Below are 27,720 nucleotides of genomic sequence, written 5' to 3'. Positions count from 1 at the left end.
ATGGTTTGTGTTGAGTGGAAGAGGGAGAGAGAGAGAGAGAGAAGAGTGTTTTAGTTGCAGGCTACAGAAGGAATAGGATGAGAGAGATAAGTATAGGGGTGATTTGGTAAAAGCAGTAATAAGGGTGTGCAGAAAGTAAAATTGGGTGTGCAAATTTCAGCTCCCTTATTAATTCATGAAGAACAAAAATGTTATAGTTTTATCGGAAATTATTTGATGAACAAAAATCTTATTCAACTCAAGAAAGTACAAAAGTTCAATTATTTTTTCGACTTAAGTCTCTGCGCCACCTTCTGTTAATAAGTCTTTAAGAAGCCTAAGAAGCCTAAAGAAAAACAAAACAAACTAGAAACAGGTGTCAAAAACCCAAGGCCAAATACATTTTATAAAGCAGTTTAACTAACCATTTCTCTCTTCTTCTTTTGTCTTGCATGAATAGTTTTTGAAACCAACTATTCATAGTTTCATACTCGATCGTTATTTAACTAATTATTAATCTATCAAGAACAGGAAGGGATAATGTTATAGTTTTATCGGAAATTATTTGACGAACAAAAATCTTATTCAACGCCAGAAAGTACACGAGTTCAATAATATCTTTTGACTTAACCCTCTACACCACCTTCTGTTAACAAGTCTTTAAAGCCTTAACTAGGGAAGGCAGCTCTAAGAAGCCTAAAGAAAAACATAACGAATTAGAAAGAGGTGTCAAAAACCCAAGACCAAATCCATTTTATAAAGCAGTTAACCAACTATTTCCCTCTTCTTTAATTAATCTTGTTTAGGTTACTTATTCCAAGTATTTTCTGCTGACATTACCTACCACAATGAGATCGATAGAACCCTCTCAACTCGATTCGACCAAAAATAACACCCACTCCAACCACCCATGAAAACAACACCTTCTCTTAAATACCACATAAGTAATCCTTACAGAAAATCAAACCCACAACCACAGACCCGAAAAAGCCTCAAGTTGACCGAAAAGATCGATCAACATGGTGTCTGCTTCCACAACTGCAATGGCTGAGAAGATTTCTTGGTATTGTGCTTTGTTCTTGGCCCTGATGCTGGTTTTAAGCTGCTGTCAATCAAGCGAAAGCGAATTCAATTCGAGAATGCTACAAGTCCACAGGAGTCGTTTGAACAAGCCGTGTGATGAAATTTACGTGGTTCATGAAGGCGAGACACTGCAAACGATTAGTGAAAAATGTGAAGATCCTTACATTGTTGAAGAGAATCCACACATTCATGACCCTGATGATGTTTTCCCTGGCTTGGTCATTAAGATTACTTCATACAAATAAAGGTAGATATTATATATTCAAGAGTTTCTCCTTTTAATTTGTTGTAACTAAGGAAGCAAGCGCGCTTATACAATTTGATTTTCGACGAGAAGTTACCTTTGATGCGCTTATACTTTTGTATGTGTTGTTATACAGTCAAAATTAGCTAGACATGTAAAAGCTTTAGAGATCCCATCATCGGCTTGTACGTTGCTTAAATGGGTATTTAAGGTAGCATCGTGCCTAGGGCTGTCACTCGGTCGGTTCGAATCGGTTATAGGTTTTACCAACTTCAAAACCAAAGCTTTCGGTTTCAAAACTGAGCTACCAATTACCAACCAAAATTTTCGGTTTTTAATTATATCTACCAAATTCGGTATTTCGGTTTTCGGTATTACCAACTTTAGAATAACTAATTCTTTATAATATAAATTAGAATGAACAAAACAAGGTTTTTGAATTTTATAGTCATAAACGTTGTATTCATCTACTAATTATAGCTTTCTTTTGTATATATGACATCAAGTTTTAACAATTTTCAATAAAACTAGGTTATTTAAAATACATGTACTATTAATGTAGTATATGTAGTAATGTTCATACTATTATAAAAGTTTTTATGTTTATTTCTTTATATACATGTATGTGTATTGAAAATTGTAGTATATAAATCTAATATTTAGATAATCGGTAGATTCGGTATTTACCAAAACCAAACCAACTTTTTAGGTAATTTTCGATTTCAGGTTTATCGGTCTCGGTTACCAAAAAGTCAGTTTACCAAACCTAAAACATCGGTTGGTATTCGGTCGGTTTGGTAATTACCAAACCAAGTGGCAGCTCTAATCATGCCTGATTACTTTGAGATTAATGAGCAGTACTCTGTGTCTGTGATTATGACACTACTACATTTATGGATAATAGCCACATACAACATCTGTGGCAAAATTGGGCCCAATGTGGCATATGTTGGTGTCCAAGCCCCATAGCCACGTTGCAATCACGTTTTTTGGGTTAGTGCCCTGTGGAGGCGTGGCTATCTCTAGAAAAGCCACGTGTATATCAAAATGTGGGTTATACAGACTTCTGACAACTGTGGGTCCCACCACCTGTAATTTCGATATCGTAAATTTAGTTTCAATATTTATGTATTCTTTTTTCTTCTTAAGAAAGTATTTATAATTTGAATTCCTCCACAATTAATTATGTCCATTTATATTTGTTCTTCATGGTTCTTCAAGGAGATTATTCCCAGTAGATATGTACAGATCTTGCATCAATTCCTACAAGGAGTTCATCAAGGATTTGAGCGTTTCTTTCATTTATACAAGAAAACAAACAAATATAAGTGATTAGCAAGTAATATGAATTCAAAATGATGCATTTACTTGTAGATCTGAAATCGATGAAGGATTAAATCTAATGTTGATGTCTTCACTTGAAAGCTAAACTTCTGCAACCCAAATTAAACAGATGTTAGCAAGGCTCACCCAATTTTATCACACAAGAAAGAAATAGCAAAGGGGCAAATTGAAAACTTTTCCCAAAAATCACAATCAAAGTGAAAAATTGAAAACTTTGCCTACCCACAGAAAATTAGCTATTTGGCATCATGATCTATATAAGTCACTTTGTTAATTTTTTTCATTAAAAAAAGAGTTTTTCTATTGAAACCTCCAAATTTGCTCACTTGACCTCTATACTTTTTACACCTCTTATCAAATTTTCAAATACTAAATTTACTCACTAAACCTCACTAAACTTCCTCAAATAACCTCACTCATATAATTTGCAAACAAATTATTAATTATTTTTAAAATAAAAAATTTAGTCATTTCAATGGTTTAATCACTCTATAAATCTTAACTAAATATATATTTCTTAATCAAACTTGAGTTTTAAAAATTAATGTCTAATCAATAAGAAAATGCCATGAACTATTATGTTTTTTTTTTCTATTTTAGCTGTGCAAAAAAAAAAAAATGAAGAAATCATTTTGTTTTTATTCTCAAAAAAAAAAAAAAATCATTTGTTTTTTAATGTTTATTTTTTTTTCTGTATTTTTTGTACCACATGATTAATTATTTAAATAGTATTATTATTATTATTTTTTTCCAAAATATAATGGATTGACTTAAATTTAGGTCATAAATTATAAGATGATTTATTTTGTTTTCCCTCACCAATATGCGTCCAACATATATATCATACATTTTTATGTCACATGATCTTAATCATATTTTTAATTCTTATTAAATATATATGAATGCTTTAATGAGATGTAGTGAAATTGGAAAATGCTATTAAGGAAAATAATAAGGAATACAATCTAATATTATTGAATTGGAAAGTTTACATAAAATAAATATAATATTTTTTGGTATAATTATTGTCCTTAATAGTCATTTTATAGTAGGTTATATATGTCATTTAATAATTCATAATAGAGTGAGGTCAAGTGAGTAGATTTGGAGGTCCCAATAGAAACTCTCTTAAAAAAAAGGGCAATGATATAGGGCCTCAATGAGGCCTAAGATTTGTGGCCTCAATCCTAGGTGTCAAGCCATGTCACCTATACACCTCACTAATTTGTCAAATCATGTCATGTCATTCTTAAATAAAAAGACTATCTTATCCTTTCAAAATCTAATGGCTCTAAATTATTTTAGCTTTTTTCTAGAAAAGATACATTATTTTATTTTTTTTCTTTTTCTTTTTTTATTATATATATAATTCGTCTAAAAAAATTTTATATTTATATATTTTTGTGAATATATATATATATATTTATCTATAATTCGTCAACATATATATATATATATATATATATATATATATATATTGTTGAATATATAACGGCTCTAAATTATTTTGACTTTCTTCTAGAAAAAATATTGTTTGGTTTTTTTCCTTTCTTTCTTTTTCATTATTTTGGATTTTTTTTTTCATTATACATATTCAAAAAAAAGTATGGGTGTGTGTGTGTGTGTGTGTGTATATATATAATTTGTCCAAAAAATTTATATATTTTGGATGGAGAATTAATGTGGTGTGTATATATATATATATATATATATATATATAAATATCGTAATTATAATCCATGAAATATGGTAAATTGAAGTAATATTTAAAGCTTTTAATAAATAAATTTAATAAAATTAATGGAAGATTAGTTACCTTACATTAACAAGTTAATTTGAAAAGTCAAAAATTAAATTGGATTTATAAAAATGGAAAGAAAATGTATTTAAATCGTAATTTTAACTCATAAAATCTAGTGATTGAAAATTCACAACAAATTCGTTTTTTTTAGGGAATCAAGACATGGGCGGGAAGTTGATATCTGAAAAGAAATTGCTTAATATGGAATACAATATATTGCACATGAGGAAATTAATTTTTGAAAGTATACTTGTTTTGTTGATCCCAAATTTTTCAATAGACAATAATGATTTTTAAATGTGAATGATAGCTTCTATTTTAGTGTAAATATGTCAGTAGAAAAAAGTTTCCAGTGAACTCTACTTGTTCATTATTAGTTACTTAGTACTTTTTTGTTCGTATAAGACATGTTAGTACTTAGCTGACTTTCAATTTCAACGTGAATGATATATGGCTTCAATTTTAGTGTGAATATGTTATTAGGGAAAGATTCCCCATTGAACTTTACTATTGGCTACCTAGTACTTACTTGTTCATGCAAGACACACTAGCTTATTTTAAGTTTTAATGAATGATGGCTTCTATTTTAGTGTGAATATGCCATTCGGGAAAGGTCTCCAGTAAACTTTACTGGCTCATTGTTAGCTACTTAGTACTTATTATTCGTGTAAGACATGCTAGCTAGCTTTAGATTTCAGTATGGATGATGACTTCTATTTTAGTGTAATTATGTCATTAGGAAAAGGTCTCCAGTGAACTTTACTAGCTCATTATTGGCTACTTAATACTTATTTGTTACTGTAAGACAATATGGATGATGACTTCTATTTTAGTATAATTATGCCATTAGAAAAAGATCCTCAGTAAACTTGACCAGCTCATCATTTGATACTTAATACTTACTTGTTCGTGCAAGACATGTTAGCTCTTTCAGTTTCAGTAGATGATGGCTTCTATTTAAGTGTGAATATGCCATTAGGTAAAGGTCTCTAGTGAACTCTACTAGCTCATCATTGGCTACTTAATACTTACTTGTTCGTGCAAGACATGTTAGTTCTTTCAGTTTCAGTAGATGATGGCTTCTATTTAAGTGTGAATATGCCATTAGGTAAAGGTCTCCAGTGAATTCTACTGGCTCGTCATTGGATACTTAGTACTTATTTGTTACTGTAAGACATGTTAGCTGACTTTAAATTTCAGTGTGGATGATGATTTCTATTTTAGTGTAAATATGCCATTAGGGAAAAGTCCCCAGTAAACTTTACTGGCTCATTATTAGCTACTTATCACTTATTTGTTCGTGTAAGACATGTTAGTTGATTTTAATGTTAATGTGGACGATGACTTCTATTTTACACCTTCCTTAATTGCACTTTTTCTTTGATTATTGCTGTGTTATACACCTATTGTTCATTGAATTTCTACATAGTATTAATAACATTATGATTGTTTTTTCATGTAAAAATAAACGAACAGTTGTATTAATGAAGTCTCACTTGACCTTTAAGGAACACTTCCTAATGTTGAGTTTGGATACGACAATATTAAATTATCGAGAAATTTTGAAATGATGGAATCTAGAATTTTATTAATGATATTTTCTTACGTCTTCAATAACCAGATTTCATAGGTTTTAATTACGATTTCAATACATTTTGTTTCTATTTTTGTGGATCCAATTTAATTTTTGACTTTTCTAATTAACTTGTTAGTGTAAGGTAAACTAATCTTCCATTAATTTTATTAAATTCATTTATTAAAAGAGTTGAATATTACTTCAATTTACCAAATTTGATGGGTTATACTTAAGATATTAATATATTTTCTTTCCATTTGTGTGGAATCAATTTTAAATTTGATTTTTTTTAATCAATTTTTTTTTTAAAAAATTGTGGGTTAGAATTATGACATTAATATATATATATATATATATATATATATTTATACCATATTAATTCTACATCAAATATATATATATATATAAATTTCTGTACGAATTATATATATACATATATAATATAATTATATATATATATATACACACACACACACACACACACAAACACATATTTGTATATAATTTTTTTTTGATGAATTATAAATATATATATATTCACAAACACAGACACACACACATATATATATATAACGAAAAAAAGAAAAAGAAAAAAAAACCAAAATAATATATTTTATTTTTAGATGAAAACCAAAATAATTTTGAGCCATTAGATTTTGGAAGGATAAGTTAGTCTTTTTACTCAAGAATTACATGGCATGATTTGGCAAATAGGTGATGTGTGTAGGTGACATGGCATGACACCTAGGATTGAGGCCACAAATCTTAGGCCTCATTGAGGCCATAAAAAATACTCTTTGGGTGACTTAAGTGATTGACAGTGTAATAGTTGAGTGACCAAAGTGATATATTTGAAACTTCAGTGACCAAAGTGTCGAATGAGTCATAGTTGAGTGACCATTTGTGGAATTCTCTCCACCATGATCTATATTAGTCTGTGCTCGCTGGTTTTTCTGCTAGAGAAAAAAAGAACATAAAATTTGTTAGAGAAATGATCAGCTCTTGAAGTTTAACATAAAAAAGAAATAACTCTTCATGAGTCTGGAAAAAGCATTCAGTGAGAGAGAGGTTCTTGTAAGCTGCAACTTCTATTTAGATAAGGATAGTGAACTATAATAATTATGGGTGCGTCTGGGCTACGCCGGGCGTATGGTACGCCCTTGTGGGTCCTACACGCGTGGCTTATTTCTGTCCACAAAGTTTGAAATAGAAGATTTGTCAGCTTAATTGCCGTTGTCAGTAAAAATTGATTCCATTATGGTAAAACAAATCTTCCAAAACGACAGAGTACGTAGACGATATTGATCGAGTACTTTTCAACACAATTTCTCTGGTTTTACACAAGGATCATCGCCTTCTCATTCATAGAAACTGAAAACTACATGACATCAAGATCACAGATCAATACCATGATAATCATAAGACGCTTGGGATCTCGACTGTGTCTTCAAAGTTTGGATCCTTGGCGTTGATGGCTTCCTTCTGAAAACCCATCTTGGCTGTAGAGTAGCCCAGATCATCGACCCAAGTGAACTTGCTGCCATGGCCACCTTTCTTGGGTGATCCATTCATGCTCGATCTTGATTTCCTATCCTTCTTCACCTGATCCTCACTCACATTTCCTTTGTGACTCTTCCCGTTTCCACTGTTCTTCATCTTCTTCTCTGTAACTGAATCTTGGAACCATAACAGATCAAGATAATTCCTGCTGATAACTAGAGACTTCCCTATCACCATTCTCGACACATAGCTCCAACCATTTTTAATATGAACAAGGCTCGGAATTCAACAAAGGGAAGCCCAAATAGCCATCGTGAAAACCAATTTCGGTGGTGGCCGAAAACACTCCACATACCCATTCTTCCAAACTTAACCAAATTTCCAAACCAATTAAAGAAAGACGTCGAGCACGACGAGAGGATCGTTTTTCATACCTCATACAGCATCGATTTCGACCAAAGTCGCCGGAATTTGCAGAACATTCGCCCGAAAAAAAAAAACTCAAGGCTTTCGAAATCCGAATCTCCTCCTCCCCGGTGTCGAGGTCTTGTTTCCACTGTCAATCTGAACCATTTGCCACCTAGAAGACCTTTGGAAGCTGCCGGAAGAGGGAGAAACTAACGGGCCTTGTTGGGTTGCTTCTTGGGTTCGTCATTCTTCAAATCGTCGTCGTATTTTTACCCACTTCCGTCTCGTTTGTCGTTTATGTAAATGGAGATGACATTTTTGCCCTTCCGTTACGATTGTTTAAGGCGTACACTACGCCCGGCGTAGCCAATTATATCACATAAAAGTGTAGATAATTGTGAGTAAAAATAAAAATTTGTGGGTAAGTCAAATAAGCAAGCGATTGTCATATCATATATCAGAAACCCACTTAAACAAATTCAAAAGCAACTATAATGGGACACAGCAATTTTGGGATGTGAGAACTATATTGATTTTATATTTGTCAGCCACATATTCAATCCAATCGTGGGATCATTACATGGACTTTGTATACACTTGTCTACTAATTGTTCAGTACCCACACAACAAAGAAATGTGCCAAACCAAAACGTGGCTAAACCCCCACTTTTGTTGTAGTGTGAGATAGTGGAGTCGTCTAGAGTCCCTTGATATATGTCATATATATATATATATATATATATATATATTTTGTAATAAATTAATGTAGTATAAACCTATTGAACTGGTTAACAGGTTACCCACTTAAATGTTGACATATGTCATTTTTAAAAATAAAATTTACCATAATAACAACACATTCTATCTTGATATGTAATATTGTTCAGAAACACATAGCAAATATTGTCAAAATAATAAATTACACTTAGTAGAACTAAAATTACGACGTATGACCACACTTGTTGTGGTTATGGTAATTGAGTAATGAAAGGTGTAAATATCATAGTTGGACAAAATCTATTAATAATTGGAAAAAAAATTGGAGGTCCAAATAACAAATTTGGAGGTCCAACTAGAACCACCCTTTTTTTTAAAAAGAAAAAAAAATGTAATTGTCAATTTTCAATTGATAATCAAACAATAATTTTTTTTTTTGAAGTAAAGAGTACATACCAGTAGTATGCCTTTGTTTCATAAACTACAAGAATTCTAGGCCCAAACTCCGGCCCAGAAACTAACTTCATGACTTAATGCCTAGTTAGAGGCCCATTCAACCCCTTTGAGAAACCAAGCAAAAAGATAGGTCCTGAATTGGGCCCAAAGGTAGCCTACAAACTGGCCAGATTTGATCTGGACACCAAACTATCTTTGGGCACCCCCACCAGCCAGTTCTACCGGCATCTCTAGCAGTCGATTAATTTCAACCAAGCGAAGCTTGCGGCGGAGCCACCACCAAACTAGAAACCCGTCTCTGCCCAGACACATCTCCACCAAAATCATGCCCGCCACCATCTCTGTCCATAAAAGCGACTTCAACGTCGACTGAAACACAACAATCTAGTAGAGAACCAATGGCCCAGTTCCGCCATCTAGAACCAATGATCCACAGTGCCCGATCCACAGTGTAGGGTACCTCAGTGCATTCTCTTTCCACCAGTCCAATAACTAAAAATTCTAATTTGAAGGGTCCTCGGAAGCCTCTAACAGATACTTGTCAACCTCATTTTTAATCTCCACAACATCTTTCTCTTGTCATAACAGCATAAACTCATACATAGTTTGAGCATGGCTGTCTTGTTCAGAAGCATCCGCAGGTGGAGTGTCGAATTTGGGAATGGTTGCATGAGTAGAAGCTTGGGCAACTTCTGGATCAGCCTCCAAATACTCCTGAAACATGTCTAAAAAGAGGCTTTTGATCTCAGCAATAGAGGCTGCAACCATCTCATTGTCTTGCATCAGCTTAGGGAAGAAATATTGAAGATAAAGCAACTTGTATCGAGGATCCAAGACAACAGCAATCATGAGAACCTTGTTCATGTCTTCCATTTTCCTCCAATACTTATCGAACTTCTTCTTCATATATGTCTCAATGCTTACTAATAGATGATCATTGCTGCAAATGCATTTGTCAAGCTCTCCGACAATGGTGCACATCCACAACAAGGGCTGATTTGCTGTGACAACCTTGGTTCCACTAAATTGAAGTGTTGCATCATAAAAAAATTTCAGAAACTTCACCAACCTTGCTACCTTGTCCCAATCAGCAGCAAGTAAAGGCCCATCCCTCTTCTTGCCACCAACCCTTTCTTGAAAATAACTTTCAAATTGAGAATCCTCATCCTCCAATCTCAGAAATGCCTTTCTAAACTTAACAGCAATGTCCAACATAAAATAAGTGCTATTCCACCTAGTACAAACATCCAATGGAACTATCGACACATAAGAATCAACTTTTTCTTGCGAAGCACACTTTCTAAACTTCTCTAATCTTGCAGGAGAAGACCTGATATATTTGACACAATTCATAATGGCATTGATGGAAGAATCCAACTCCTCCATGCCATCCTTAACAATCAAGTTAAGGATATGGCAGCAGCACCTCATGTGCAAAAACTGACCATTTAAGACCAACTCCTTCCAATTTCCTATCTTCTCCTTCATATAATCGAGGGCCACCTGATTAGGGCTAGCATTATCGACAACTATGGTAAAAACATTTTCTATTCCCCACCCTATCAAGCATGACTCCACAAGCTTCCTAATAGTCTTACCCTTATGGTTAGGAATGACAATGAAATTCAAGATTCTCTTGTGTAAAACCCAATTTTCATCGATGAAGTGGGCTGTGAGAACCATATAATTGACATTTTGGATCGAAGTCCAAGTGTCAGTGGTGAGGGAGACTCTCTGAGAGTAGGTGGTTAAAATGTTTTTAATCCTAATCTTCTCACCTTGGTAGGGATCCCAGATATCTCTAACTACTTGCCTACGGGAAGGTGGTTTAAATAAAGGTTGAGTTACCTTCACAAAATCAATAAAACCTGGTGCCTCGACAAAACTAAAGGGTAACTCATCCCTAATGATCATTTTAGCACAAAACAGTCTAGATCTGCTTTCTTCATACCCAAGTGCATTAATATTACCTCCATTATCAGCATAATCAAATACAAGATGCTTCTGTTTCTTCGACGGTATGTATAAGGGACACTTCCGGCAGGCATACAGCATGTGGTTCCTCATACTTAAAGTCCTATTCATCTTGGAGTGCACATAATATGTTTGCAGGCAGTAGTTGCATTTTGCTCGAGGCTTGTCCATCTTCGAACCATCAGGATTGGTGAGCTTAGTGAAGTGATCCCAAGCTATGCTCTTATTCTTCTTTTAGGCGCAGAGTCAGCTACAGGTTGCTCAGATGCTGCAGTATCAGCAATAGTTGCAATAGAAGAAGCAGGCTGGGCTAATGGAACAACTCTCATAGCTGCTGTAGGATCCAGTTGGGATTGAGTGGTGCCTATGCTTGAACCAGTGACATCAGTTGGAGTGCCTTGAGTTCCTTCCATCATCTGCAAAAAATATCTAACACAATTTTAGCCTCATATGTTCTAAACAAGCAGAAGAAACAATTTCTTTAACTATATGCAGTAAGCCAATAACAAATGAAACAAATTAGAACAATATCTCAACCTCATTTAAGCATAAACAAATCAAAACTTAAGTTCATAATCTGAGCAAACAACAATAAAACACAAATCAATTTCGTGACCTTAGTTTCATAATCTGAGCACACAACGATCAAAAACAAAACCCACAAACACTAGCAATCCGGTGTCGTTTAACCACAATAATCAAAAGCAAAGTAGAAACCAAAGATGTAAAACCCACAAAGTCACAAACAATATCAGAAATCAAAGTAGAAAACTATAAAACCCTAAATCTAAATTCTCAATTTGACTAATTTGATCACATACCAGATCCAGGAGAAGAGAGAGAGGTCGGAGATAGCTGGGAGAGACATCAGAGAGTTGAGAGATCCGTAGTGTGAGCCCGGAGAAGAGAGAGATGTCGGTGATGGCTGGGAGAGACGTCGGAGAGATCCGTTGAGAGAGTGAGAGTTGAGAGATCCGTTGAGAGAGTGTCTCAAATGAGGGATCTGAGATAGTGAGATCGGCTGTGTGGGTAAGGGGGTATTAGACTATTAGGTTTTCCTTTTCATTTAGATTCAGTGAGGTAAGGTGTACTGAAAGAAAAAATAAAACCAATCAAATATTGACACATAATATAAATTATATATTTTTAATAGGGTTAATTACAGTTTACCCCCATGAGGTTTAGGGGTGTCATCATTTCACCCCCTCTACTTTTAATTTTGACTTTTTACCCCCTAAACTTTTCAATTTCAATCAGCCGTGTCCAATTTCTCCTATTCCGTCCAAATTGGAAGTTAAGTCTGACCCTTGAGGGCTAAAATGGTCATTTCAACATAAAAAAATAATAAAAAATAAATAAATTTTTTATTTTTTTATTTTTCTGTTTCTTCGTTTTTTTTTTAAAGTGTTTTTTTTTTTTGGTCTTCAACCTATACACCACAAGTTATAATAGGTTTATAAAAACAAAAAAAATACTCTAGGTGGTTGAAAGCAGCTCGCTGGTCTACGATATTTGTGATATATCTCCGATAAAGTGAAGAATTTAGGATATATCCCTAATAAAGTGAAGAAATATATGTAGAAAATAATTTTACACTTTATCTGTAAATAAATATCTGTAAAAAATGATTTTACACAGATATTTCTTCACTTTATTGGGGATGTACAAATATTTCTTCACTTTATTGGGGATATATCCTAAAATTATTCAATTTATTGGAGATATATCACAAATATGTAGACAAAAAATGATTTTACACAGATATTTCTTCACTTTATTGGGAATATACAGATATTTATATTACATATAAAGTGTAAAATTATTTTTTACAAATATTTCTTCACTTTATTGGGGATATATCCTAAAATTCTTCACTTTCTCGGAGATATATCACAAATATCGTAGACCAGCGAGCGGCTTTCAACCACCTAGAGTATTTTTTTGTTTTTATAAACCTATTATAACTTGTGGTGTATAGGTTGAAGAAAAAAAAAAAAACTCTTAAAAAAGAAAGAAAGAAGAAACTGAAATAATAATAATAATAATAATTTTTATTTTTTATTTTTTATTTTTTTATGTTGAAATGACCATTTTAGCCCTCAAGGGTCAAACTTAACATCCAATTTGGACGGAATAGGAGAAATTGGACACGGCTAATTGAAATTGGAAAGTTTAGAGGGTAAAAAGTCAAAATTAAAAGTAGAGGGAGTGAAATGATGACACCCCCAAACCTCAGGGGAGGGTAAACTGTAATTAACCATTTTTAATATATATTAGGAAAATTGGTCGGATCGTTTTCAAACGGTCGGAAATAAATCCAACACCGATTCCTACCTGCATACGACTAGGTTTTGGTTCGGCAAATATGGGTTTTTTGCTTTCTTAATTCGGTTCGGAAACCGAACCATATTTTTCGGTTCAAAACAGTCGGAAAATCGTTTTGCATTCGATTATGCCCAAGCCTAGAATTCCGTCCCATATTTTTTATAACAAAATTTCCTTTGAAACCAAAATTTAAAACCTTGAGTGGAACAATGTCCATGTGCTTTGAGATTTCAGGATCCCCACATGATGGAAAAAAAATAATAATAATAATTGGCTCGCAAAGTTCTTATACGTGTTTTTTTTTTAAAGTTGAAAATTAAAAACAACAATCTAATCGCCGAGAATGCACAACTAATTGTCTTTCAATCCTCTTATGCTCCCGACTCCCCATTCAGGGCAATACATAATAAATCAAAACTTTTTTCTTTCTTTCTGTTTTTAGATGAATCAAATCGAAACTAGAAGTATAGTTTTATAAAATAGCTAATTCACTTCTAAAAATTTTGACATAGGTTTATAAGCAAATTAGAGAATCTGTATAGGTGTTATGAGTTGAAGCATCTGGTTTTGTTTCCTCTCAATATCTTATATCATAATATCAGGTTCATAGATGAGCTGAGATGAATTGGAAAAAAGAAAAAAGAAAAAAAAAAGACATCAATGAAAACTGACCAAATATTCCAAAGTAATCAAAACTTGAATTTCAGCGAATTTGAATTCTGATATGTACAGAACGGATTTGAGAGTCTATTACTCTTAGCAGTTGAGAATTCAATCATTCTTCCATCTGGCCCACTGTGAAGGGCTGCCATAAAGTTACAAAAAAAGAAGAAGAAGAGATTATTATAAGACGAAGAGCAATAAAAATTTGTCAATAACAACCGATGATGTTGATTCATGAACAGTTTTCATTAAAGATAAAATGGAATCATTTTCGATGAACCGTGTTTTGTTAGTTAGTTGAAATATGAAAGCCTAATCTTATTCCTCCACACCAATTACATGTCAAGCACTCTTGTATTATCTTTGTAATTTTGGAGTATGTCAACAATTATAATTTTTCAAATCTAAACTTTCTAGCAGATCCACTAAATTGAACTAGCCTAAGGCCGGTCAAACACTCCCCAATGCCTAAGTTTGATAAGTGTGTCGGAACTTTTATGGAGATTGGAGAAGAAACACTGGTGCTTAAGCATTTTGACATAAGAATGAAGTTGACGTGTCAATAGAGAAAGAGAGAGCATAGACTATGCATTTTGGCATAGTGTTGGGGGGCAACCCTTCAGCCTTGTGAAGACTGGGTATTTATAGAAGAAAGAGTGGTTGAGATGGAAAGGGAAGCTAATGGGGTTTTCCCCAAAATTGGGGGAGTAATGCCAGATGAATCACCTTTTGGTGAACCACCTATAGCCCACCTTAAGTGGCATAGCCACATCATCAAAGCATAAATTTTTTATTCTTTTATTTTTTCTTAATTACAAAAATTTCTTTTTCTTTTTTCACTTTCTTAATTTATCTAATCTTCTACGTGAAAAGTTCTTGTTCTCTTCGACCGACCACGCATTGGAACTCTGGCCATTGCAATATCAACTTGTTGGACATTACAGTACTGAGATAATGAAAAGGGGAGATTGAGGAAATGATGGTAATCTTGCATTTCCTTTTAGTATTATCTTGATCAGAGAAGTTGATCTGGGATTGATCAAGTCTTCAACTGGGGATAAATTACTTTGACAAGCTTTATGAGGGTACTTCTAATCCACTAACCGAATCAGAGGTCTGTTAAAATCGTATGAGGTTTCTTTGAAAGAATTAATCATGGAATGGTTCATTTCCGTGGGCATAACTTTGGTTAATTCGACTATATTAGACTAAACAATCCGTACCAAACACTTGGGTTCAAACTCTAAAGTTAGATTTGACCTCGTAGCTTATTTTCAATGATACCAAGGTTGGGGCTCCGTCAATCCCCCATAGGACATGGGTTATCTTTATTACTTTGAGAGTCGAAATCAGATTGAGAAGGCGATGATCAATTGAAGAGGAGATGAGAGAAGGAAGGAAGAGAACAATGTTTGATGAATTTGTCACGCAGATGATTAGATCAGAAAGAAAAAAAAGTAGGGTTTAAAAGATAAAATCAAGAAAATGAAAAAAGAAAAAGGAATTTTTGTAATTAAGAAAAATAAAATAATAAAAGAATAAGAAATTATGATTTGATGATGTGACCATGCCACATAAGCTGCCACCTAAGGTGAGCTCTAAGTGGTTCCCCAAAAGATGATTCACCTACCATTACTCAAATTGGGGTGTCAGCCCCTAGTTTCTGTTCACTGACACTCCAACAGATGGGTTTGGTAGAGTTAGTGACAGGTGTCACTACTATGTAGTCTCTTCCCCTCACGTCACTCTTAGGCCATGCTCATGGAGTCATGGACCATACTTGTCATCAGAGCATGACACCTAGCCTAGTACGTAGCTAGGTGAGAGTTGGCCCTTGATTTCTGCTAACTATGTCTCCTTTTAATGATTTTGTCTAAGAGTGAGCTTGATAGTCAAGGCTTTAGCCTAGAAGTCGAAATCTTGGTCTTAGGGGTTAGGGCCTTAGCCTTGGAGATTGTGGTTATGATCCTTAGAGATCAAAGCTTCTAAGCCCCGCGGTCTAACTCTTGATCTAGTGGGTTAAGGCTCTAGATCCCTTTGGACTATGCTTTTCTTATAGTGAGATCACGATATGATCTGAACTTGCCATCCAAAATGACAAGTCGATCAATAACATGGTGACTGTTCAAGACCTAAGAGGTGGAGGTCTAAAGTTAAAGACTTGGAGTACCAAGGATAGGCATCTCACTAGTCATGATTATTCCCATCTTAGTGTTCTCTTTCTTTTCTCGATGGAAGGTTTAAATGCTTTGAAAGGTCAGAGTCCTACATGGACTCTTTGACATTTCAACGTGTCTTACATGGAATGGATTGAAAAATTAAAAGTATTTGTCGAACCAATTATGACATCAACACTATCAATGCATTACTCAATCTAGAAAATCGCTTTCACTGAGAAATACTAGCCAACACTTCTTTGTTTCTGTTTCTTATATATGTATTTCTAAATATTCCAACATTCATGACAAAAATAGTAAATTATTTAACCATGAACTTGAAGCATGTCTATGACTTGGAAGTGAAAAAAGTATCTGTCACATCTTTGATACCAATGTGATGTTAGCCTGGGAACACTCGTAATTCATCATACCATAACTCAATAAAAGTGAATCAGCATGCTAATCACCATTATTTGTAGCAGCAAGGTGTGGCGAAGTTGAACACCAGAACTACAAGTCTTCTACAATTCTCGATCTTTATGCCTTATTTGAGCAGTGTTGCAGAAAAAAGGTGACCATCAAGGTAACTGATAACTCTCGAACTTCAACATTATGAGAAATTTTCTCTTCATTTCTGAATTTTTAAATTAGGCCACACACGCACAAAGTCCCCCCCCCCCTGTATTTGACAGTTTCATTAATCAAGGCTTGAGGGCAGCCGCACCAGCCCTTTATTTTCAAAAAAAAATTAGGCCACACACGCAAATTTACTCAAGATTCTAAATGTTACGAGTGTACATCACTTATTCTTGTAACATTTACTTAATGGTAAACACTTGAGCAGGAAGCAAAGAGTTTGAGAACTTATTGAAGCCAAATTGTATTGGTTGGCTCTTGTATTGATCAACTTATCCCCTATTCAGTATTGACAAATTATTGTCAAGAACTTCTAGACAGAGATTGGGCCGTGTATCATGTCTACAAAAAGTGGCAGAGTGAAATTCGGTAGCTAACTGGTTAGCAAATTTAGGCTAGCAACACGAGCATGGTCGGCAGATTTTACAGTATTCCTCCCTCCAATGTTGTTCGATTTTGTGAAGCTGACTTACTAGCCTTAACTGAGCTAATAGATCAGTTTTGGTTTAGGTGTTTTCCTTTTCGACTTGGGGCTTCCCTGTAAGAGAGAGAGAGAGAGAGAGAGAGAGAGAGAGAGAGAGAGAGAGAGAGAGAGAGAGAGAGAGAGAGAGAGAGAGAGAGAGAGAGAGAGAGAGAGAGCTCAAATTATTAATGTTCACTCCTCCATTACCCAAAAGGGGTCCTCATTTTATTTGTTATTATTTTTAAATTACTCTTTGCTATTTCACTCTCAGTAGAAAATGACTATCTCTCGGTAACTCACTTCACTCTCAGTCTCAAACCAAAAGAAAATGTCAATCCTTGACTCATCTCACATACTCCGAGGTGGAGGTTGGTGTTTTGATCGAGCCTTGGTTTGCTTTGAAGAGTATGATGGCGTCAAACCTCTTCATGAAGATCCTGCAGCTATTGGTACTGTTTCTAGCCCTAGAGACAAGGGCAAAGGAAAGTTTTAAACTTTCCTGGTCTTCCTGCCTAATACTAGAAGTATTGTCTTTTACTTCTTTTATCTTAGTTTCTCTAGTTATACACAAATTGAGGTCTATAAGCGACTAGATTACTGTTCCAATGGAGGTCAGTAGTGAGGATTTTGTTTCTTTGTTGTTATGCTCAATAAGTGAGCATATGTGTTACTAGTGAGAGTTACCTGTCTTTTGCTTGGTAGCTTGTGCCATTTATAATTTTGGTATGAGACAGCATCTGATGTACGTGTCTTCTAGCCATGGATAAGTAATGAAATTTAGATAAAAAAAAATTGTTATTCAATTCAGAAAATCATTAATGTTAAACTTCATCAAAATCTTTGCAATACCCTTTGTGAACACCGAATGTAAAAATTTAAAACACGAAAAAAAAAAAAGAATCAATCTCTTCTTCATTGCTCATAGTTGTAAATTTACTATTCTTTTTACATGGATTGAAATAGAGAACATTGAAATTGAAAGAAATTTTTTTTTTTAAATTGAAGTAAATCAGATTTTATTAGAAACTATAATATATTTTAATTTTTTTATCAATATAAATTTTTTGAGGACAACGGATGACTAATTCATTAATATAAAGTCATATGACCCTACTCGGTCAAGCTTGAGAGGTCCGAAGACCACTCATATTACAAATCGATGCTCAAGTAAAACGACAAAAATCCAAAACGGAAACTCCAAAAAGAATAAAATCCTAAAGGATCTGCAGAAAACAAAATACATAATTTGAAAAAAACTCCCTAACCCTACACTGCCCTAACATGGAACTACTATCTTGAGCATCTTGATACCTAATACCCTCTTGGTTTACGTCACAACAGTCAACACAGCCATACACTAGGCCAATTTCAGAATCAGACAACACATATCAGACGACAGCAAACATTTTAACTGTCGTCTGCAATAATCAGACGACAGCACGAAATATTCTGTCGTCTAAGTTTTCAAATGTAACAACAGTTTTTTCTTTGCTCTTGTGCAATAGCTTTTCTGACAATGGTTGATTTTTTTGATGTTGTCTGAATGAGTTAATTCAAACAACAGTTATTATGTGATATTGTCCAAGGTCCATATATACAATGGTTGATAAAAGATGTTATCTAATTGTTTTTAATCACACAACAATTATTACTACTCTGTTGTGCAATTACCATTAATACAATGGTTGAAAAAGATGTCGTCTGATTGTTTTGATTCACACAACAGTTTTTTAGTTGTCTATTATGCCACTTTGTTTCAGACAATGTACTGAAATTGATGTTGTCTGAGTTTTAGGGTTCAAATGGTTTGCGCGTCCTAGTTATACTAAACACTTGGCCAAAATTTTAATTTTCATTCTTTCCCTCCATTAGTTCGACAAAATTTTACTTTGATGCCGACTAACCCTAGAAACACAACACACACTCTCTCTCTTTCTCGCCCGCACGCCCAATTCTTTGTTATCTCTCCCTTCCATTTCTCCTTGCCATCGCTGGAGACCACCAAATCTGGTCATCAATTCATGACACCGCCACCACCAATCGAACCAGCACCTCAATACGATCAAAACCCAAGCCCAGCACCGCCATGCACCTACTCCTGCCTCTACACACAACCCTCCAATCCACGATGCTGCTGCTCCCTTACCTTCATCGATTTCCGGCCGCCATCTCGCAACACTTCCACCACCGCTTTGATTCAGTAAGCTTTGAACTCTCCTTTTTGTCAAAATCGAAACTTCAGTTCTTAGATTATGAATTCTGATTTGCATTTTTTTCTGAATTTGGAGGTCCTGTGGGTCTTCAATGGAAAAGTTTGAGTTTATGGATTTTTGTTTTTCACTCTTCAATCCATCAATCAATCAGTTTCTTACTTTGAATACTTTCTGTGTTTTCAATTTTCAGTCTTCAATTCTTCAATCACCTCGAACTCAAGTAGCAAAGCAGATGTCCTCAAAGCTCAAGCAGATTTCTGGGTTCGATACTTCGATTTCAGTGTTTGATTTCTGATTCTTCAAGCTGGGTTCGATTTCGAATTTCTGGGTAACTTGCTTGGTTCGACTTTCTTCAAGCTTGGTTCGAATTGCATGATTTGCATCCCACAGGACCATTATTTTACTACCTTTGTCTCATATATTTTCTGCAATGCCAGAGCTCTAAAGCGGAGATAATTTATGCTTTTTCCAGATTTCTTCATAGTTGTTATTTATATCTTTGTGTGTGTAACTGTGTATCAGTAGTTTCTTTGAAATCATAGTTGCATTCAAAGCCCCAGAACATATTATTTGTTGTTTAAGTGTTTGACAGAATTGACAAATGGTTCATTGTAAAAATTGAGATGAAATTTTCATCTGTTTTGGTATGAAAATAATATCAATCAAGCATCTGTTTTGGTATGCAGGCATGCTGCCAGTTTTGGACTTTTGGTATGCTACTTTGTTTCTCTATTTGTAATCTATTATTAAGCGTATGTGCCAGTTTTGGTAATATGCATGCAGATGTATTGGTATGCTGCCAGTTTTGGTAGAAATGGAAAAATGGTCGTTGTCTTGTTGAGTTGTTGAATATCAATCATTGTATATATCAATTATATATGCTTAGAAGCTTAACTTGTAGCACATATGTTCAATTATATATTTTGAAGGCTGTGGCTTGCAGCACATTTTGATAAGCCTATATTCTAGAGCTCCTTGTCATTGTCTGCAAGTCTTGAACATTCCTTCACAATTACAGTTTCAGAAAAGTAAGAATGTTTGCTTGACAAAGCATTTGTTAATTACACTTTGGTTTTGTTCACCGCTTCAACACCGTTTCCATTCAAAGGACTCACCAAGACAATTAACCTTGCTGCACTTTATGTTTGTTGTTGTTCTTATCTCATTATCCCTTCAAAAATCTCAATTAATTAAACATGCCATCATTTGTCTTCTAACTTGTGACATACATCAAGTTTAAGTCCTTATTTGAACAAATAGCTTTGCCTCTTGCACTACTAAAAAGAATTGCTTTTGCGACGCCTATTTTGCGACGGCAAATTGGGTTTTTGCGACGGAAAAAACTTTTCGCAACGGAAAATTGAGCCTTTTGCGACAGAAATGTTGGCGTTGCAATAGGTGGCGTCACAAAATCCATTTGCGACGGTAAAATGCCGTCGCAAAAAGTATTTGCGAAGGAAAACTATTGCCGTCGCAGTGTCTTAAACTATTTGCGACGGATACTTTGCCGTCGCAAAAAGATATTTCATTTTAAAAAAAAATGGGGTGAATTGGTTGCGACGGATCGCAAAAGAATATTTCATTTATAAAAAAAAAATGGTGTGAATTGCACACCAAAGCTAATACCATCTGCAGCAAATATCATAAAGAATATTTCATTTATAAAAAATATATCGCAAGCATTCTTAAAAGCGCGGAAAGGAATATATTAGTCACCAAAGTACACTATTACAACATGTAAACAAACTAATATCCGATCAAAGGAGAATCAACTACAAAATGAAATTAAAAATGTACCGTAACTACCATACTTGTCATTAGGTATGTTCTATCAACCTTAAATAGATGCAGAGCTGCATGAACTCCAATGATTTGTCCTTGCCAAAATAAGAACCTAAACAAACAAGCCAATAGACAGAAATTTAGATTATTGATACAATGTATCTGCTATAAGGTTTGTGTTATAACCTATCAGCCAAAACTAAAACCATATGCAATTCAGTTACTAAGGTTTGTGTCAAATACATTTGCAGCTTTTCTACAATAGTAATAGAGATATGCCATGCATGCATATTAGGTAGGAAAAAGTAGGTAGGAGGTGCAGATTACAGATTTTCCTATATTAAAACAATGATCAAAACTTAGCTTATATAAAGCTAATAGTAACTAGAGTCCTAAATCATGCAAAATCGGCCTAGTCTTTAGCTTGGAGCAAAGTCATAATTTCCCTAAATCAAGTTCAGGACAGTGAATATATATCAAGCAAAATAAGCATCAACTTATACATCTTCTAGGTTAGGTGCAGATTTAAGAAGTTAAACAAATTTCTAAATTAAAACAAGAATCAAAGTAGTGCAAAATGAGGCCTAAAATTGAAAGCAAAGTCAAGAGTTTCATACCTTTTGGGAGTTGTGGAGTCTTGACTCTTGAGCTTGCTTAGTATGGTAGACAATGGAGAGGAAAAAGACTGCATCTCCAAGTAGTGAGATAGGACAATGAGTGTCTTGATATGCTTCTCCATTTGCTGATAAGGGAAGACAAAAACAAAGGAGGGGATTAGTTGATCAAAACTCTCAAACTTTTGGTGAACTCAATCGACCAAATATAACAACAAACAATCAGCTATGATGCACGAACACGGGTGCGGGGTGCGATATATATATATATATATATATATATATATATATATATATATTTTCTCCCACACCTTCACTGGATTCACCCTCATTATTAGTAGATGAATTTGTTGTTGTTGCATTTGCATCACTCATCTTCCTAAACAAAATAGAATAACAGTAAAAACAATAATCAATTTATATAACAATTTAAAATTAAAATAGATGGTTGCTGCCATAGGTGTCAATTTGGACATATAAGAACAATTTATAATTGTTGGCAAGCCGTAATTGATTCCAACCCCACTCACTATAATTGATATAAGATGAATAAATTATTCTTTCAATCTCAATCTGGACATGCATTTGATTCCAACCCACTCACTATAATTGATATAAGATGATTCATTCAATCTGGACATACCTTTACTAATAGATTAATAGCCCACAAGGCACAGAACGACCTTAAACTTCCCACACCGCTTCAATCTTCAAGTTCCCAGTTCCTAGTTCCCAGTTCCCACACCGCTTCAACCTTCAAGCTCCCACAGACCCACACCGCTTCAACCTTTTTGCTTTCAATCAGAACATACCCATCCTCGTCGTGAAGAAGCAACGCACAGAGAGAGACGCCGCCAAGAAGCAAAGCACAGAGAATCAGAGACACGAAGAGATAACAGATCGAAGAGAGACGTGCGGCTTGCTGTGTCTGCCATTACATAAATTCGATTAGTTAAATTCATATGCTGCATACTTTTCTTCTAACAAGACAGAGGACCCCTTCTTGATAAGATATATGCAACGAAACTGAAAAATTAGGGGCACCCAAATCAAAAAGACCACAAACCACATTGTGATTTATCATATCCAATAACTAGCACTCACATTGTGATTTCTATCAGAGGAAGCTCCGATATGGACTCCGTCGAATCAAATGAGTTCTCCACAAGTTCCCTCACATTAGTATAAAGACATTTCCCTGGCTAAAACATCCAAAGTCAGACACTCCAAATCCCTCTACATTTTACAGAAAGCTTCAAATTTGATCCTGGAAATAAATAATCAAAGAAAAAAGGCATACATTACCAAATCCAGCAATGTTCTTGTTCTCAGCGAAGAACTCAGCTGGAGATTCTGCAGCAAAAATTGAAGATAAAAACCAAATCAATATGAAACCCAATACAAAAAAAAAAATCAAAGATAGACCCAATCAATACATAAAGACACAGTCTTTTTATAGAGAGAATAATAGAGAGACTGACTCTGCTCAAGAACACTGTCTTTGGGCTTCTTTGCCGGAGTCTTTGATTTGGGTTTCTTACTGCTCTTCAAACCGAAACCATTAATATTCAGAAAGCTGACCTGCAATTCAACACCACAAACCACCAAATCTGCCCCTGAAACTCACCAAATCCCACAAATCAAACTCATTTCCACACGAAAATCCACTCCAAAACCAGAAATCCACCAAAACATAAAATAATCGATGAGAAGAGAAGAAGCAGTAGTACCTTTCTTGGCCAAAAGTGTCCTAAATCTGGGCCTTGATGACCGATTGGCCAGCTACGTCGACGTTGAGGGTTCTGGAGAGGAGATTGGATTTGCTGACGCCGAGGGGCAAGAGTGAGAGCTGAGATCTGGGTGTTTGGTATTTTAGGAGGGGCACTTTGGATAAAGAGGATTTCGATTTTGCTGAAGAGAGAGAGGATTTGGATAAAGAATACAAGCAAGGAGCTGGGAGCCTGGGACTGAGATAGGTTTTGACGAGAGAGACAGAGAGAGAGAGCGGTGAGGTTCTGGGCGAGAGAGACAGAGAGAGAGCGCGCGGTGATGTTTGGGACTTTGGGAAAAAGAGGGAAAAAATTAGGGTTGTTTTGTTTGTAGGAAATTTGGACAAAAGAAAACCAAAAACAAAAAGAGGGAAATTTTGTTGGGCTAATGCGAAGATTACGGTTTATCAATTCGATCGGATTCAAAAATATCGTGAAATTGGCTAAATTTTTTACCACACTCATAATTTATTGTAATAATCTCATCCAACGGTCAGTTTTTCCATTTTCTTTGAATTGATAGAGGTTACCCTTTGGAGTGTATGATATATAAATATAGATTTATAAAAGTAACTAAGTTTGACATAGTTGATCGAATTCGAGACGAGAACCAAATTGGCTGGATTTTTTACAACCACCATAAAACATTACAATTTCTCCATCGAGCGGTTGGTTTCTCCAAATTCATTTTTCACTTCATGGTTGCTTTAGAATGAACCTCAACAATTTAAATGCAATGTATAAGTCATACAACTTTAGGAGACAAATTGGTATAAGCTAACATATTTGTAATTAAAATTGAAATTTTTATCTTATGTCCATGCACATCCATCAATGAAATATTTACAAACGTGATGTGAAAAAATAAGCATGTTTCGCGGTCATCACGTTATCGGTCAACCAAAAAGACATACATGTGACGACGGTTGACCAATTCGATCCGATTCGAAAATATGGTAAAATTGGCTAAATTTTTTACCACACTCATATTTTGTTGTAATAATCTCATCCAATGGTCGGTTTTCCCATTTTCTTTGAATTGATAGAAGTTGCCCTTTGGAGTGTATGATATGTAAATATAGGTTTATAAAAATAACTAAGTTTGACCTAGTTGATCGAGTTCGAAACGTGAACCAAATTGGCTGGATTTTTTAAAACCACCATAAAACATTACAATCTCTCCATCGAGCGGTTGGTTTCTCCAAATTCATTTTCCACTTCATGGTTGCTTTAGAATGAACATCAACAATTTAAATGCAATGTATAAGTCATACAACTTTAGGAGACAAATTGGTATAAGCTAACATATTTGTAATTAAAATTGAAATTTTTATCTTATGTCCATGCACATCCATCGATGAAATATTTACAAACGTGATGTGAAAAAATAAGCACGTTTCACGGTCATCACGTCATCGGTCAACCAAAAAGACATACATGTGACGACGGTTGACCAATTCGATCGGATTCGAAAATATGGTAACATTGGCTAAATTTTTTACCACACTCATAATTTGTTGTAATAATCTCATCCAATGGTCGGTTTTCCCATTTTCTTTGAATTGATAGAAGTTGCCTTTTGGAGTGTATGATATATAAATATAGGTTTATAAAAATAACTAAGTTTGACCTAGTTGATCGAGTTCGAAACGTGAACCAAATTAGCTGGATTTTTTAAAACCACCATAAAACATTACAATCTCTCCATCGAGCGGTTGGTTTCTCCAAATTCATTTTCTACTTCATGGTTGCTTTAGAATAAACATCAACAATTTAAATGCAATGTATAAGTCATACAATTTTAGGAGGCAAATTGGTATAGACCAACGTCTTTGTATATAAAATTGAAATTTTTATTTTATGTCCACACACACCATACCAATATTACAAAAGAGTAATACAGTGACATTTATGTGTTGCCACGGCTTCTTTCCGTAGTATTTTTTTTTGTTTTGGTAAAGTACATATACATATAAGTTTTGCGACGGCAAGAGGTAAAACCGTCGCAATTGAGCACAAAATTACTACGGCAAAGATTTTCCGTCGCAAATGATAAGGGTTAATCGCGACGGAACATTTTCCGTAGCAATAGGGTGTCAATTGCGACGGCAACTGTTGCCGAAGCAAAAAGGCGAAGCAATTGCAATTGTTTTTAGTAGTGTTGTCTTCTTACTGACCATGTATAGCAAGTGCAAGATTGAGTTCTTGTTTTCATTAAACAACTAAAATTTGACTTCATCTTGTCTTCCTACTGATCACGTCATCTTGGTTAACAGCACCGTTTCACCATCGTTTTACAAAGCACTCACTATTTTAACAATTTAATTTGTCTCATTTGGTATTTCTTGTTAATTGAATCACTACTTCCTAAAACAAAGGAAATGCATTCAATTATCCCTTTTTGGTTCCAGTGCATAGCTTTGCCTTTCAATTAACAATTCAAAGCTTTTGTACATGCAAACTTAGTAGAGCAGTCTCCACGGCCAAGCCTTGCTGCCAATTTTCACAGAGGTCAGCACCGCAAGGAACTAGTAGCCTGCAGTTCTGCCTTTTTTAATTCTAACCCTTTCCTTTTATCTCTGTTTGCAACTCTGCCTTCTGACTCTCTTCTTTTATTTCTTTTGGTTTGCAGGTTACAAAGACAAATTGAAGGAAATAGCTGTAAAAACAAAAAAGACCATCTAGTAGCTCAGGACAAGGCATTAAAGAGTTCAAGAATGAGATGCTGTTAATTTCCAATCTTCAACACAAAAATCTTGTTAGGTGATGGGTTGTTGAATTTCTTTTTTGGTTACTTTTTTTTGTTTTTTGTTTATTATATTTCATTTTACCTCTTCTTTGATCTTCTTACGAAGTGAAAATAACAAATCCCATCTGTTCCACTCAATCATATTTCAAACTGGTGTAGCTGCAACATACCATAATGTAAGTATCTTCACTGGCCTATAGAACTATGAATTTGTTCTTTTCATTTTTCTCTAAACTTGTACAAAATATTTTGTTTTACGTTGGCATTTCATTCATATACTGGGAGCTTCAAACCAAAAAGGATTTTGTATTGCTAGTTGGGTTGCAGTAAGGAAGGAGATGATTCTTGCACAAACAAGACTTGTAAATCCCATGAAGTTGACATTTTTCACTTCTCTATTGGATTTTGTTATAGATTACTTTACCAAAAGTTGGTGCTGATGTCCAATTTTGGTATATGCATTCTCCTTGATTGCTGACAAAATGTTGGAAATACTTGCCTAAAATATACTTGCAGTTGGTATATGGATTCTCCTTTATCGTTAGTCTTTAATATCTTTGCTATCGTTTGCAGATCAACCACTTATGGGAAATTTTGTATCAAATTGCTCAAGGCTTTGAACTGAGATGGTGGAAATGAAAAGCAATGTGCAGTCATTGGGAAATCAAGCTTGGAACACCCAGCAAGTTGTATTATTATTATCATCATGTAAACCTTATGAAATTAGAAAGCTTGTTAAGCTAATGAAATGGATTAATGCTTTATGAAATTGTCTTTGTTGGATCTATTGGAATTTATTATGAAAGTTGCTTTTAGTAAAATATTAGAGTCACTTTCATATCACTCTCAACTAAGTAAAAACAATTGTCCAAGGGAGCTAACACAACTAAATGGATAGCATAAACTGTTGTTGGAGCCATTACAACACAATAAGATTCTACATCGAAACCATTGTCCAATAAAAATTCAAACAACAGTTTTTTTTTTCAGAAACATGCAGTATCAAGTACAAACAGACAATGCTTTCTTCAATTTTCTGTTGTCTTGTTTAAATCCAATCCATAGAAAACAACTAGTCAGATGATGTACAACCTTCATTCAGATAACAGTTTATTTACAAGCCAATGTTTTCTGATTGTTCTTCACAAGTTTCTCTCTTCTAGCAACTGTTGTCTGAAATTGATTTGCACAAGAGTTAAGATACTCGTCGCTGTTATTCTTTCTGGTGTTCAGACAATGGTCATGTAAGTCGTTGTTGTTTTGCA

The 27,720-nt window shown here is 34.5% G+C and overlaps 2 protein-coding genes and 1 long non-coding RNA gene across 3 annotated transcripts; 1 reads left to right on the top strand and 2 right to left on the bottom strand.

Annotated features, from left to right (window-relative positions):
• Positions 1-943: 943 nt before the first annotated feature.
• LOC112195053 lies at positions 944-1,637 on the top strand. Its single transcript, XM_024335384.2, has one exon. The coding sequence runs from the start codon at positions 999-1,001 to the stop codon at positions 1,305-1,307; it is 309 nt and encodes a 102-aa protein (XP_024191152.1). The 5' UTR covers positions 944-998; the 3' UTR covers positions 1,308-1,637.
• A 5,746-nt stretch (positions 1,638-7,383) lies between these two features.
• Positions 7,384-8,020, bottom strand: LOC121052018. Its single transcript, XM_040515833.1, has one exon. The coding sequence runs from the start codon at positions 7,762-7,764 to the stop codon at positions 7,444-7,446; it is 321 nt and encodes a 106-aa protein (XP_040371767.1). The 5' UTR covers positions 7,765-8,020; the 3' UTR covers positions 7,384-7,443.
• Positions 8,021-21,973: 13,953 nt separating this feature from the next.
• LOC112191891 lies at positions 21,974-23,926 on the bottom strand. The gene is made up of 6 exons (XR_005807978.1): positions 23,668-23,926; positions 23,419-23,553; positions 23,238-23,290; positions 23,042-23,139; positions 22,581-22,865; positions 21,974-22,065 (listed from the first exon to the last, which is right to left on the bottom strand). It is a non-coding gene; the product is annotated as an uncharacterized LOC112191891 (long non-coding RNA).
• Positions 23,927-27,720: the final 3,794 nt, after the last annotated feature.

This window comes from Rosa chinensis, chromosome 3 (assembly GCF_002994745.2).
Source record: "Rosa chinensis cultivar Old Blush chromosome 3, RchiOBHm-V2, whole genome shotgun sequence".
Taxonomy (NCBI): Eukaryota; Viridiplantae; Streptophyta; class Magnoliopsida; order Rosales; family Rosaceae; genus Rosa; species Rosa chinensis.
The sequence above is the reverse complement of the archived record's forward strand: the minus strand, read 5'-3'. Positions and strand labels throughout refer to the sequence as shown.

What these genes read in the sequence shown, in the direction of transcription:
- LOC112195053 (XM_024335384.2), top strand. Translation starts at nt 999, where the DNA reads ATGGTGTCTGCTTCCACAACTGCAATGGCTGAGAAGATTTCTTGGTAT.
- LOC121052018 (XM_040515833.1), bottom strand. Translation starts at nt 7,764, where the DNA reads ATGGTGATAGGGAAGTCTCTAGTTATCAGCAGGAATTATCTTGATCTG.